The 14,175-nt window shown below is 38.7% G+C and overlaps 1 protein-coding gene across 5 annotated transcripts in view; it reads left to right on the top strand.

The window, feature by feature from the left end:
* The window catches only part of PDE8A (phosphodiesterase 8A), a 150,045-nt gene that overhangs the window by 124,828 nt on the left and 11,042 nt on the right, over positions 1 to 14,175 (top strand). For all 5 annotated transcript variants that reach the window (XM_061446866.1, XM_061446865.1, XM_061446864.1 and 2 more), the window contains 8 exons: positions 4,278 to 4,366; positions 5,595 to 5,646; positions 5,747 to 5,789; positions 6,751 to 6,828; positions 8,039 to 8,109; positions 8,739 to 8,903; positions 11,412 to 11,460; positions 11,693 to 11,828. In XM_061446866.1, the coding sequence (XP_061302850.1) occupies positions 4,278 to 4,366; positions 5,595 to 5,646; positions 5,747 to 5,789; positions 6,751 to 6,828; positions 8,039 to 8,109; positions 8,739 to 8,903; positions 11,412 to 11,460; positions 11,693 to 11,828 (683 nt within the window). The remainder of the gene's footprint in view (positions 1 to 4,277; positions 4,367 to 5,594; positions 5,647 to 5,746; positions 5,790 to 6,750; positions 6,829 to 8,038; positions 8,110 to 8,738; positions 8,904 to 11,411; positions 11,461 to 11,692; positions 11,829 to 14,175) is intronic.

Genomic DNA, 14,175 nt, shown 5'->3' with positions numbered 1-14,175 from the left:
CTACATGTGTTGGCCTTTTGGAAGAGATCCGAGCAATAGACAATAGCTTTGATTATGATTATGGTGCTTCACACCTCTGTTGCCTGACATTTACATTCAGTAAATGTGTGTAATGCAAAAATTATGTTAGGAGGGAGTATTTATGAAGTTATAATTTGAACAAATTAGATGTGTCAGGCTTTAAATCTGCAACAACAGTTCTCAAGAGATGAAGCGATCAAATTTTTAATATTTTGTGTGCTTTAATATTTTAGTGTCTTTAATAATAGAAATACACTTTATTCTATGAATAATAGAAACCTAACCCTAATCCATCTTTTTCATTGCACTTATTTTACTCCTGGCTCTAGAACTTCCAGCTGTGAGGCTAATGAAATACTTCTTATTTAAACCAGTCTGTCAGGAACAGCTTAACCTGGTTTAGGTGAATATATTCTGTTTACATGGTTTTTGTATTTCCCTTTGGAACGTTTTATGGCAGTCTATGTAGCCTCAAATTTACATGTTAATAGAAAAATGAATTGCAAATTAAATGATTACAGGAAGTATTTATGAGTGGAGGTTAACTGTGCAGAGCAACCTTTGAAATGTTGCAGCTTTTTGAAGGTGCTTTAGTTTGAAATCATCTGTGTCAAGATGTTACAGCATTTTCAGAGGTGCCTAACTTGTCCTTGAATCATTCTGACATGGTCTGTACGCTGTTTTCAGGCTTGTGATTTCTTTATATCCTGATTTTAAAAGACTGCTTCTCGTTAAATAGGCTGTATTCTACCTATGTTGTAGCATACCAAAAAGCCAACTGTCTACTCCTGTGATATCTCCTGTCAACAGGTTTGGCTTTTCTGTTTTAAACAAACATGGTAATATAACAAAAATAATAGAAAGCAAGAATTTTTGATCTTCAGAAAAATGTAAGCTGTATAAAATCTACCTCTAGTCTTTAAATGGAATTCAGGAAGATAGATAAACTCTTGCAGCATTTCCCCTCTTGTGCTGACAGACAGCACTATGAGCAAGTTCAGTATATCCAAACAAATGTTCATCAGCATCATACACAGAAATTGTTATTTGCGTGGTACATAGGGATTCTTGGATCAGGATGTTGTTTCTCTTAGTAAAAAAAACCCAACTCTGGAAGTTCATTTTTTTTGTTACTACAGCTGGCTGTAACTTGCAAGAAGCCAGCATTATTGAAAGGCATTTTCATCTATACATAGGCAGTTAAAAACCAAGTTGTACTTCATTCTTCTGTTTCATGATTCATTGACATCCATTAATTAAGATGAGATGTGCATTTCTGACTAGAGTTCTTGCTGCCTCTGTTCTCTGCAGTTTGACATAAAGCTCTTTACCTTACTTCTGCTTTTTCTGAAGTGAGATGGACAGCTGTCAATAAATCAGACCATTCCTCTTGCTCCTTGGGAATTATTTGCAGGAGAGCTACCTTTACAGAGGGTGTGGGAGAGAAATCATGCTGTATAATAAAGGGTCTGTGGCAATTCCTCCCTAACTCAGCTTTACTTTCTGTGAGATTGTTTTCATGGCATCTTGTGTTCATTTTGGTTTGCTCTGTTTTCTGCAAGTAGCTTGCTGAACTTTGCTGTCTAGTGCAAAAAGCCCCAGTCTAAAAGGAGGACTGAACTGGGGGATTACTCACTATGCATGTAGGAGTCCTCAGTGGATAAATATATGCCATGGTCTTCTTAATGAAGTTTGAAACCTCAGTGTTGATTCACTCTATAAAGGATTAAACATTTTTTTTACTGTATATGGTTTTTGCTCTGCATTCAATCCCAGCACGCCAGGCTGTGCAGAAGTGACTGATCACCGCACTGTCTGGCTGTAATGTAGGCATAACGATGAGCTTGACTGACAGCACATCTTGTGAAGTAGCTCTTCTCTGTTGGATCACTGACAGAGGCTCTGCGAGGAGCATATGGTGTTCTTAAAATATGTTTAAGTAATGTCCCTGGGAGAGCTTTACCTACCAGCAGGAGTTTGGCTTGGACCTCCTATTTCTCAGAATTCTGTTGACCTTTTTCCTCACATGTTTCTTTCCACAGTTTCACATGTTTTAGAAATTCACAAGCTGAAAAATCGATCTGTTGACTAGGAAGAACACATTAGTGAATAACCTGTCTTGAAAAGGATGCACTTTCAATGTGGGAATTATCCAATCTGCACCGTATGACTTCATCCCTTTGTGTAACCCAGGTTCATTACCTGGGTTAGAGCTTGATTACTAATCTCTGCCTCACCCTGCTTGTTAGGAAACTATTGATATGCATACTTTCAATTATGAGAGCATTGAATTTTTTGCTGCTTTCATTATCTTCATTTGTATTCCTCATGCAACTCACAGAAGATACTGTGCTCGCTTCACAATTTGTTATGCAGTTCTTTCCTCGAACAGATCTTCAGAAAAGCCTTTCATATATTTTTCTGCACAGCCTGTCTGTCACCTTGCTGCTCTCTCTGGGCTGGAGTCTTTATTTGCTGGCTCCATCAACATAAATGCAAAACTGTTCTCTCTGTACCTGTGCTCTGGCCCGAGATCTGTCAGTTTAACATAAATACGCATTATGTGCCTCATGAAGGTATTTTCACATACATTTAAGATCTGATCTACAGTCTGCTGAATTCAACTGAATATGTGATATGGAACCAATTATTTATTAATCACTTGGTATTTATTAGATGCCCAGCTCAAAATATGCATCTGTTAAAAAAGAACATCGCTATTCTAGGGATGGAAATGTGTAAGCAGGTTTGTAAATCTTGTCAGCTGCCAGGTTACAAAAAGCAGCTCTGTTGGAAGTTCACTTGGCCCATGCACTGCTCCCAGAAATGAAAGGGGGAGAACCTTAGTTCCCAAATTTCGCTTTCCCTGAGTTTTCCTAAGTAACACTGTGAGGAGGCAACTCCAGTCCAGGCACCACATGCAAGGGGAGGTCCATCAGTGCTGTAGTATGTCTTTGCTGTGGTATTTGTAGCCCAGTATGAGAAGCAGAAGCAGTGCAGAGGGGGAATTGGGAGGGAGCAGTAGGTAAGGGGCCCATGCCCTGGCATGTGCTGAAGCCACCTTTAGCCATGTCTGCATTCATCGACGTGGGAGCTTTCCTACTGCACAGCATGACTTCGGGCTCTGCTGCAGGGAGGTGGTTTGGGCTTGGTATTGGACCATAGTGGTGCCTTCTGGATTTAAAATCTCTAAATAACAAAAGTGATTGTTGTTACAGTATTTCATTTTAAGGCATGTCTTAAACAGAGGAGAAGGGACATTCCCCGACTCTCAGTGAGTGAAAATGAGGCTCTACACTAGAAAGGAATGTCTCATTTCTAGAGGAAAAAAGAATTCTCACTGCAAAATGAAAAATTCCTTTCCACACTGTGTTTTTTCCTCATTTATGAGTATTATCAAATAACAATGATACAGGAAGTGACAATCTGATACTTCAAAAATTGTCTACTTAAATGTGATCCTGAAATCAGAATGCTTTTAGAGGAGCGATGGGATATGAGAGGCAGAATCCAGTAGTTATTCTACTAGACTGTCTTTTACTTTAAAAAATCCAGGATAAATCTTTGCCACTTTTTGAGACTGAAATGACAGTGTGGAAAATAAATGTGCTAGGATAGCAAAACGCTTTTAGTCACAGATACGTTTAATGTTAACCAGTGATAAGACTTCCCAACTGTTCAGGAGGGATGGTGCCATCCAGAAGTGAAGGCAGACAGGTCGGCATTATGGTTTCTCACTGACCTTCCTGTGCTGGGAGAGTCATCGCAGTCAGGGAGAAAGGCAGGTTAGCATAGCAGTCCCAGCCATGTGGTGTGTGGTCCTGGAGCAGGGCAGTGGGGTGCCCCATACTGTTAGAGCATTCCTGGAGGCTCTGAGGAAATCTTGCTTCAGGCAGGGGCTGTTTGGAGCTCTTGCTCTTGCAGGGGTTGCCAGGTCTCACTCAGTGACACCCCCACCCTTTCCCACTGAGCTAGGACTGGGAAGAGAATACATGGTTCTGATTCCCACAGCATCTGATGTTCAGCTGTTGTCATCAGGGCACTCACAGGCTGCCTCTCTGGAAGTTCTCTATCCATTGGCAGCAGGATAGTGACCTATGGGTTAGTTACAGGGAGAAATTCAAGGGTGAGGACAGTCAAAACCAGTCCTGACTGGTTTTGTATTGTAAGACAGCTTTCAATGAAAAAAAGGCATGAAGCCACAGTTTCTGTTCCTGTTTTATCTGAACTTCCATTCATTTGAATTCCTTTTTCAGGAATGGCAAGGAATGTACTATGCGAAAAAGAAAAATGGAGATAGCATACAACAAAATGTGAAGATACTACCTGTCATTGGACAGGGAGGGTAAGTATGAAAGCTAAAGTCATGATCTAGGCTCAGTTTAGAGTTCAGTTGCTTTCAGCAGACAATGGGGTTACTGTTACTAAGTATAAAGGAAACTTATGCAAAGAAGGGTGCCTCAGACCTCTGCATTTAATTTCTTGAGGCAAAATCAACTTTTCATGCTGTGTGCAGGGAAAGCAAAATTCTAATTCTCCCAAAAAAGGAGCCAAAGATCCAGATGTGCTCACTTGTGACTCTGACTCATCTAATACTCCATGAAGTGCAAGTGCACTCTCTTCTTTCTGTGCCCTGCGTTGGGACCATCAGGACCTACATCCCGTTGCACTGTGCACCCTCCATGCTCATCTACTTATGGCTGTTGCCGAGTGTCTTCATGTGGAGAGGTCACTATGTGCTTTGATCCTGGTCAGAATTCAAGCATGTCTTGAATTTTTGCATTTTTGTCTAACTTGGAGCACACAGGTATACATCAGTTATTTGTACATTTATGATGAGTCCTTCTGCACTATATTGGAAAACCAAGTGGATCAGACTGCATGCAGCAGTAGTTTCAAAGCCCTCTAAGGCAACTTGAACGTTAATTAAAGTCACAGCAAATATCTTCTCGAGACAATCATTTAGAAAGGTGTGTCGTCATGAAGGAAAGGCCAAAGGCAGCCGCTTCATCCAGTTACTTCCTAAAAAGAAAAGTGGTTTGAGTTGATTTCATCCCTGAAATTAATTCACATTCTCTACTACCCATCAATAGAGTGAAAACTTATTTTCAGCTTAAGATGCCAAACTTCTAAGACCAGTATATATTGCGTACATTGCTTCTTATGGAACAATCTAAACCCATTTAAATCTGGTTTAGAAAGTGTCTCAGTGATCCAGGGTGTGGTTTTCAGTTTGATTGCTCTATCCCTAAATCCTGTATAAGGTTTTGGTTGCTGGACTGCACTATTGCATGTTTTGCATTTATATCATACTCCAAATATCCTACTGTAGCCTAGAAGGAGCTGGGATGGTGGGGGGGAGAAAGAAGAGGGAGATAATCTTTGCAAAAGGTGCTTCCATTTTGTATTCCCTGTCACATGCAGAACTGCAGGGTTTTTCTATTCCCAGCTGAGCGTTCTTGCCAGGACAGGATTTGTCCTATGTTAATTTGTTGCTTTTATCCATTTGGTGTATCAGGGTGAATTAGGGCTGAGGTTTGGATGGGAATTAACGCACTGTTTTTTGCCTACAGAAAGATTAGACACTATGTGTCAATTAGTAGACTGTGCAATGACAACAATAAGGTAAGTGAAAACAGTACTATGCTTGCTTTAGCTTGAGCCCTAAATATTACAAAATAATGGGAAAGTTCTGACTAACTGGATTTCTTATACTGAATTGTAGGCGGAGAAGACATGTGAATGTATTCAGGCTGAATCTCAGACAGGTATGACACATCTCTCCTGTCCTAATAACCGGAGAACGTACCTGAGGAAAGAATAAAGCCCATTGTTAGTGATCTGATGGAAAACCACATTTGCGCAGGACAGTCTGAAAAGTGCTATTTAGCTGGGAATCCAGCTCAAAAGGCAGGAAAATAAATACAAGCCCTCTCTACCTGCTTCATTTGTTTTAGAAGTGATATAAAGGAACCCACCCTTGAAAACACAGTAATACCAAGTTGGTATTGTGGTATTGCTGGATCCACATTTGTGTCCACATAAGAAGTGTCACATTTCACTTGTAGGTAGTGGATCCTAGTGGACAAAAATAGAAATAAGAAGGATGCCTGCAAGTCATTGTGTTGCTGTGGCTGGTCTATAGTTAGTAGCGTGTATGTTTGCATTGCTTTTAACTGTGCTGTGGGATATTTGCACATGGGTGGAAATGAGGATGACCAACACTGCCATTCACCTTTATCCCACATATCAACTCTTTAATTAAGGAATCCTTGGCATCCGTGCTGCAGATGCCTGTTAATTGTAGCCTCGGCAGCACAGGTTGTATCTGTTGGAGTCCATAAGGGACCTAGGATACATTGCTTATGGGGTCTGCTTTGGTCCACCAGTTCTTTATGGCAGTTGTCACTTGAGTGAACTCAGGTGTGTTGCACACGTTGTATTCACAACTACAGTTGTGTCATGGTGTCAAAAGAGGAACTTTTCCTTCCACATTGTTAGATCCCTTCTGCAAAAACACTTAGGCATGTTCTGCCAGAGCATGATTGGGTTCATGACAGTGTAATTGGACAAGAGTTTAAAAAGGAGCTTTCACTGGCTCTCACCTGCTGAAGCATTGTGGTAACTGTCACTCAGCTGCTATCAGGCTTTCTCTGAGTTTCAGTTCCTTTAACATACATCTTAGGCACAATTTAATGTCACTCATTGTACATTATCATTTCTCCACAGATATTCAGACTTGCAGACAAAAGGACACGAGGAAAGGATCACTAGATGTCAGATCCACAACATCACGAGGGAGTGATGGTATGTTAAACAAGTAGATTTTACCAATTTCCCAATATATATTCAGATTTTTATCTGCATACATACATATACGTACAAATATAGGTATGTATGTGTATATATATGCATACACAAATAGGAATAAAATAGCAAGTCATCAATTCATGAACAGCTTCACATTGGTCAAATAGCCCCATTTTCTTCTCTTGAGCTATGTTGACTCTTTTTTTTGAACCAGTGGAGAATGGAAGGCTGTTGTCTACCATCCTGCATGGAAGACCTCATGAGAGTCAACACAGCTACTTTCAAGTATCAAAATCTAAGCCTAAAAAATTACATTTCTTATCTCTAATCTTGATAAAAATATGAAGATAATTTTTTTACTAATTTTGTTTCCTTTTCCCTATGTTGTATTTTGCTCCATTAGATTGTCCCAAACTTGATAGAGATGGGTCACATATTTGAAACTGTTGCTGATACTTACATGATTTTGTTAATTATGCATCATTACAGTCTAGGCAGCATACACTATTGAAGCATGGAAGTAGGTCTGTGGCAGTGAGAATACAATCATGCTCCAGTATAGCAAAGATAGCATTGATTCTTCTTCTTGAGAGCTGCTTAATACAGAATAACAGAGACATGTCTGCATTTTATAGGTAGCACAATGTAATTATCCAGAAAAATCCCATCTTGGTGTTTTCTCTACAGAGCCAAAATTGCTAACTGATAGGAAACATTTGTTTTCCAATTTCCAGTGAATAATAGGCCATGACCTCTGCCATTTTAATTTGGCATAGCTATTTTCACTTCAAAGGAGCTTCATTTATTTACCTCAGCTTGGAAGCTGACTCATTATGACTTGTCATGTTTCATCAGGGAGCAGAATTTACCTGCCTTTGCCTGCCAGTTTATACACACACCTGTCGTCTTTTACTGAATTTTTTAAATGAATGTTTTATTTAGTTAAAAAAGAACAAAACAACCAAAACCAAAAAAGCTGTACTTTTGCCAAGCTGTTACTTATATCTGATCAGGGATATCAGTGGTTCAGCATGCATCTTGTGTGTCCAGCATAACAAACAAGTATGTGCATTCTGCAGTAGATTGCCTCTGAAGGGCACAGCAGGGTAAGCAGTTCAGAAAATGAATACAGATTTCTTGGCTGAATCCTCCTGTCATGCCTTGTCGCTGAAATCAGGATACAAATTCTGCTTTGTTTTCCACACAGGCAGCTCACAAAGGCGGCGCTCTTCTATGGCCAGGGTACATTCCATGACTATTGAAGCACCCATCACCAAGGTAATGTGCACTGGCACTAGCTGTTGTCAGTTATGCTGTACTGGAGTACTGGGCACAAGGTTCCCATCCAGACTGCAGAACAAGGCAGCACTGGCTTCTGGTGCAACTTCTTCCTCTGTTCTACCTGCCCACTGATGGAGTGCCAAAAGCCAAATGCTCTGAATGAAGTTTTTCCAGGTTGGGTCAGCAGAGTGCCCTCCGTGTGATCAGTCATTGCATGACCCCTTTTTAAGGACTTTTGCTTATGTGAAGGAGGGGCAAGAGTTCCTCCTTCTTACTTGGGCATTGTAAACTGCCTTCTGAAACCATTCAAGGATTTGTAAAAATCAGCTCACTAATAAATTGAGAGAGGCCAATGGGAGAAGGTTTCACTAAATCTATTCAGAGACACCTTGAGGCTGTGCCTTGAATGGGAAAGTTATTAATAAGACTGGTTTTAAGGTCACAATCTTGTTCCCAGAGCCAGTAGCAAACATCGGTGCTTTATTAACATCCCTTTCATTTTGATTCTCCCACATGTGGATTGTAGATCTTGATTATTTGCTATGAGTTTTCCATAGTAATTGATGAATGTTTATGTTTTTTCTTAAATCACTTCTAAATTCAAAACATTTCTTATGCTAAACTAGGTAATAAACATCATCAATGCTGCACAAGAAAGCAGTCCCATGCCAGTTGCAGAAGCTTTAGACCGAGCTTTGGAGATTTTAAGAACCACTGAATTGTACTCTCCACAACTGGGGACAAAAGATGAGGATCCACATACAAGTGACCTTGTTGGAGGGTTAATGACAGTAAGTACATACTGCCACAAATGGCTGTCGATCAACGTTTCACTGCCTGGTTTTCCCAGTTACTCAATCTTTATTATCTGGCATGTGCTTTACCTCTACAATGCAAATTTTCAGGGAAAACTGCACACCTCTTTTGTTTGGATTTCGCCCCACAAAAAAAAAAAAAATTGTAGCTCTGAAAACAGGAAAAAAATTGACAAGTCTCTTTGAAGCATTAGTTTTGCTAGCAATGGAAGGGAAAGCCAATTCTTTTTCCAATGTGATTCATTTGAGAAAGGTATAGATGGGAAAGGAAGAAAGAAAGATAGCTAGACACTTTATTTATTAGGGTTAGAATGGCAGGTTTTAGGTTTTCAGTGTATAGGAAGAATGTGTTTTCAAAAGAATGCAAAATACATATTTTTGTGGCTATTTCTTGGATTGTATTTGTACCCATACAGACTCAAAGAAAGATCAAAGTGCTCTGAGCTAGCAACATGAATGTTCACGTATTAAAACACAATCATGCTCCACAGAACTCATTATTTAAATAAATAAGGCAAGCAAAAGACTGAAGAAGGCGTGCATTATGTTGTTACATTATGAAAAGAGGAAGGGGGGGGGGGGCATTGGAAGAAGAAGCGTTGTACCCAAAGTTGAACAAAGGCCATATAGCAAAGCAAGGCTTGAACCCAAACCTTCAGAGCCTGGAGTCTGGCCCTCCTAACAACTAGATGAACTTGGAGGAATGTTACCTGTGCCTTAAGGATATGTGTTCCCATTAGTCTGTAGGTTGTGTATAAAAGGCTACCTCAGGAAGAAAACTGACAGTGTTAGATGCAAAAAGGCTCATGAGATGAGCTTTTCAGAGATTTCTCCAGGCTGTTATCATTTCATGCTGTAATTATCAAGGTGTCTTTGTAATATCTATCAGAATCTTGACACAGTTTACATATATTTTTGCCTTTAAAATACCACAGCAAATGTCTGATCAGGAAAAACATACAAGAGACTTAAAGAATTCCAGAAGACCTGAATGGTTCATATACGGTTGAATTTACTTAATAGTCAAAATATTTACTCTTTTCATGGATTGTTGGTTCTTATATACATTTGTATTCTGGCTGTATTCAGTCCATGGTCCCAGAACATGTAGATAACAGTATTGCAGAATACAAAATCCTTACTAAAAATAAAACAAATACTATTTTATGGAGCAATAGAAAAGCTGAGAAAATCCATTTCAGAGTATGAAGCTATATGGTATGTATGAGTTTTAAAATGATCTGGGAGAAACATTTTTTGAGCAAAGGGCCAGTTGAAAACAGAATCATATTATTCCATTTAACATTCAGAAGCTATGTCTGAGTAGGAGAACAAGCAGCAGGTTATTGGATTTGAACTCTCAAGCAGAATTCATGATGGGAAGGGCATTTGGAGTTCAAAGATGGATTTGCCAGATACAAAAAACCCTGCTATTTCAAATCTTAAAAAACTAATATTTTATTCTAAATGATAGGCAACATCCTAAATGGTGTCCTAAATATTTGTGTCACAGCAGTGCTATTGAAGAGTCACTGTGCCAGTTATAGGAGTAGTACTCCTTTTTAAATCACAGAACTCCAGACTCATTTACTTACAAATGTGAAAATAAGAATGAGATATAACAATTCTTTTAAGTGCAGATATTCCATGTTCAGATACAGCATCCACATTTACTTCTGCTTTACTTTGTGTGCATACACATTTTTAGTAAGGTGCATTCAGAAGGATATTTCTTTTAATAAGTATTTTTTTATGTCATGGGCATCATGTATGCAGTAACTAACAGCTCTATACCTCAGAAGAGCAAACAGGATTTGGACCACAGCATTTAGAAGTATGAGGTGAAAAGGAAATATTAAATGTATCATTCTGTTAGTTTTAATGTTTTGTCTCAGTTTGCACATCTAGGGATCATGCCAGAATTGAGCCTAGGAGGCACCGAGTTGGAGAATAAGCAAGCATACGTTCTTCTTTGATAGAAGGGAAGCCTCAGAGTAGTTTGTTGCTCTGCAATCCCAGAAGCCAATAATGAGATTCTTATGCTGCTGAGGTGACCTGATCTGACAATACCAGGGGGAGAAGAGCAGAAGCATGTCTCCACCCATTCACTCCCACCATCCACCTTTGCTTGTGGATGGAAAGCATGTGAACATACCATGGTTTGTGGTACTCATCCAGAGCCTGTGTTGTCCAGACAGAGGTGGATGTGAGGCTGTAATTCCAGACTCCCATCTGCACCTGAGATTTTTAACTGTCTGAGTTCATATTATATCCTTCAGTTTCATGTTGTATCTTGCAGTTTCTCATCCATTATGAGCTATATGTAGAACAGGCAAATCTTAACAGTACACACAAATAAGAGAGAGGCAGCTTTGATGACTGTGACAGGTTACAGTCAGATTTCTTTAAAGTCAATGTGCTACTTATTTGGTATCATCTTATAGACCTTTGCCTCCATTTAACTCTCAGCTTTTTATTTAACAGGATGGTTTACGAAGATTATCAGGGAACGAATACATATTGTCAGCAAAACGTAAGTTTTAACTTGGTTGTTACTGAGATATTAAAACATGTTAAGAAATAGGAAAAATGTGATCAGATGTTCTTTTTTATAAGCATTGCTTGGTTTTATTTTTATTTAAAAGCATTGTTCTGTAGCATTACTGAGCTTTATAGAAACAAGAGTTGCCAGACAGTGTTACAGAAAACATCTACATTGAGTAAAAAGGTTATTAATGGTGATTTGCAAATATACTCCTCAACAGAAACTCATCAGGTCACTGGCAGTTTGAGTTCTCCAATCTCCCTCAATGACATACCCCCACGGATAACAGAGGCAATGGAAAATGAAGAACAGTGGGATTTTGATATCTTTGAACTTGAGGCTGCCACTCATAAAAGGTCAGTAAACTCAAGAGCTCATAAATTGAAGTTGCTGAAAGCAGACTTAAATGTCATCCTGTAATCAGCTCTTTAATTTCTCTACTTGTGATTTTAAAGTGGAATTACTTTTAATTTCAAAGTCAAATGTTTGAAATTTTCTCATTGTCATTTCTTGTTGTGTATGAACCTATTAAATATTTTCTGTTTCATCATACACTATTTCCTGCAGATTCCCGGTGGATGTAAGTGAAGATTATATATCTCTGATATGGTATAATAACAAAGCAACATAATTTAAAAAGTCTTACTTTTCTGTTCTCAGTAATAGAAAAGTTCTACAAATTAAATTGTGGTCTTGTGGAGATTCAAATTCAAATTATGGCCAACTGCACAGAGAGTCAGCATGCTGGTCTTAGTTTGATCAGTTGATACAAATCATATTTTATTTTCTTTCCATGTAATTGGGTAATTTTTTATTCCTAAGCAGTTTAAATACGGCAGAATTCCCATTGCCTTTCTCTGGGATTAGAGGAAGGTCTGTATTCTAAAATCTTGGCAGGCTACATGTTATATGTAAGATTAACTGAAGAATATTTACTGATAAAAAGCAGGGCACACCATTTTCCATCACAGAAGTTTTTAAAAGCCAATCAGCAGTTTTGATAGACTGTACTTCATTAGTAACAGATGTTCCCAATAAGTCTGTAAATTCACCTTTCTGTTTAAATCCTTGGTTTTATTTTCTGATGCCGATCAAAAGTTCTCCTTTGGGTCTAGTTTCATTTACCATGCTTTGTCTTAGCTTACAGTGTCTATGAGACACTAATTTGGAGGCTAGATCCTGCAATGAATTGACTATCTTAAACCCTCTTCAAAATCCCAGATCTGTAAGAGCTTTGAAAGCTATTAAAAACCAATGTCTAACAAAGATATCGGGCAGTTAGTTAACATGCATACACTTCATTTTCAGACCATGGGTTTTTTTTATTCTTTTTGAAAGTGATTTTATTGTAGGTGAAGAAATTTGCATCCAGTCACTTTAGATTTTGGGTATTGTTTTCTTTGTATTTTTCCTTTGCTATTTCTATTCTATTTCTAATGAAGTGCTACAGATACAGTAATTAAAAAAAAAGTCAAAATGTAATCAATTCGTGTGATTTTAAACACCTAATACGCACATTGCAGTAACGTAAGAATTAGTTATCCCAGCCAACATGCATGAGATCACCAGATAGGCTTCTCTGTTTTTACTGATTTGGAGAGACCACAGAGGGACAAAAGAGCTACTTTATTGCCTGTCCTCCTATTAAAAGTATTATAATGATGATTGCTTCTTTGCTGTGTTTAAATAAAGGCAATTCATTTATTAAGAGAATTAAAGTGATCTCCAATGAATCACAAGTATCAATATGTTGTTAGAATTGTCTTCAAGTCCAAGCAGACATAGGTAGTAAAGTCAAGATAATTCATTAAATCTAAGCTTTAGTGAATTACAGTTCACTGACACAGAAACCCGGGCAGACCTTGGTCTCACAGTGCCGTGAGACAAAGGGAGGGGATTAAGAAGGATTAAACTTTAGTATATTGTGATTCTAGTATATGACACAGTATGGTTGAGTACTTTTGCCAACAAAAGTTGTACACCCAACTCTAAATGACCTCAGCAGCTATAAATGACCTCACCTAACCTGTCAGGTGCAGCAAAAAATCAGAGTGCTTGATGCATCTGGAATCGAGCAGGAACGTGACATGCCAAAAGAAGGATTTAAGATCTATTTTTGAAAATACACATTTGAAAATAATTACCACTATACCTGCTCTTCTTAAGCAAAAAATGCAGTGGACAAGAAAACAGTGACGTTAACTGGGTTTAAAATGAAGTCTAATGGACTGAAACTTGATTTATTTTTTTTAATTTATTTGCTCTATTAAACATATTGCACTTTCACAGCTTTCAGATTGGAAATATTCTGTACTGTTGTTCTGATCTTCGTTCAGCTGCCAGTCATCTGGGTTTAAATTGTGCAGTTTGGCCTGGGCGAAGCAAGAGTACTGGAATACAGTGGTATTGGCTGGTTTTGGAGATAGATGTCAGACCTGAAGTTTCGTCTGGCCCTTACACTCTTCTAGAAATGGCCTGGCATTTGCTTCCAGAACACTGCCATCTTTCAGCCTCTATTGCATGCAAAGCCAGTGAGCAATAGAAGCCAGCAAAGGTGGGCGTAAAAGAAATGGAATAGATCTGCAGCACGGAAAGAATAATGATTGTGGCATTATATTGTATAGATAGGCAATCTAATTGTTAAACAAGGCAGTTTGGGAATCAGTGGCAGCAGCAAGGTAATCACCTCTCTCCTCTCATGCA

The sequence above is a fragment of the Pezoporus flaviventris genome, unplaced genomic scaffold (genome assembly GCF_033815535.1).
Source record: "Pezoporus flaviventris isolate CSIRO_AGI_PZ_B2104156 unplaced genomic scaffold, CSIRO_AGI_Pfla_v1 ptg000006l, whole genome shotgun sequence".
In the NCBI taxonomy this organism is placed as follows: domain Eukaryota; kingdom Metazoa; phylum Chordata; class Aves; order Psittaciformes; family Psittacidae; genus Pezoporus; species Pezoporus flaviventris.
Note: the sequence above shows the minus strand (reverse complement) of the source record. Positions and strands in the feature narration are given on the sequence as shown.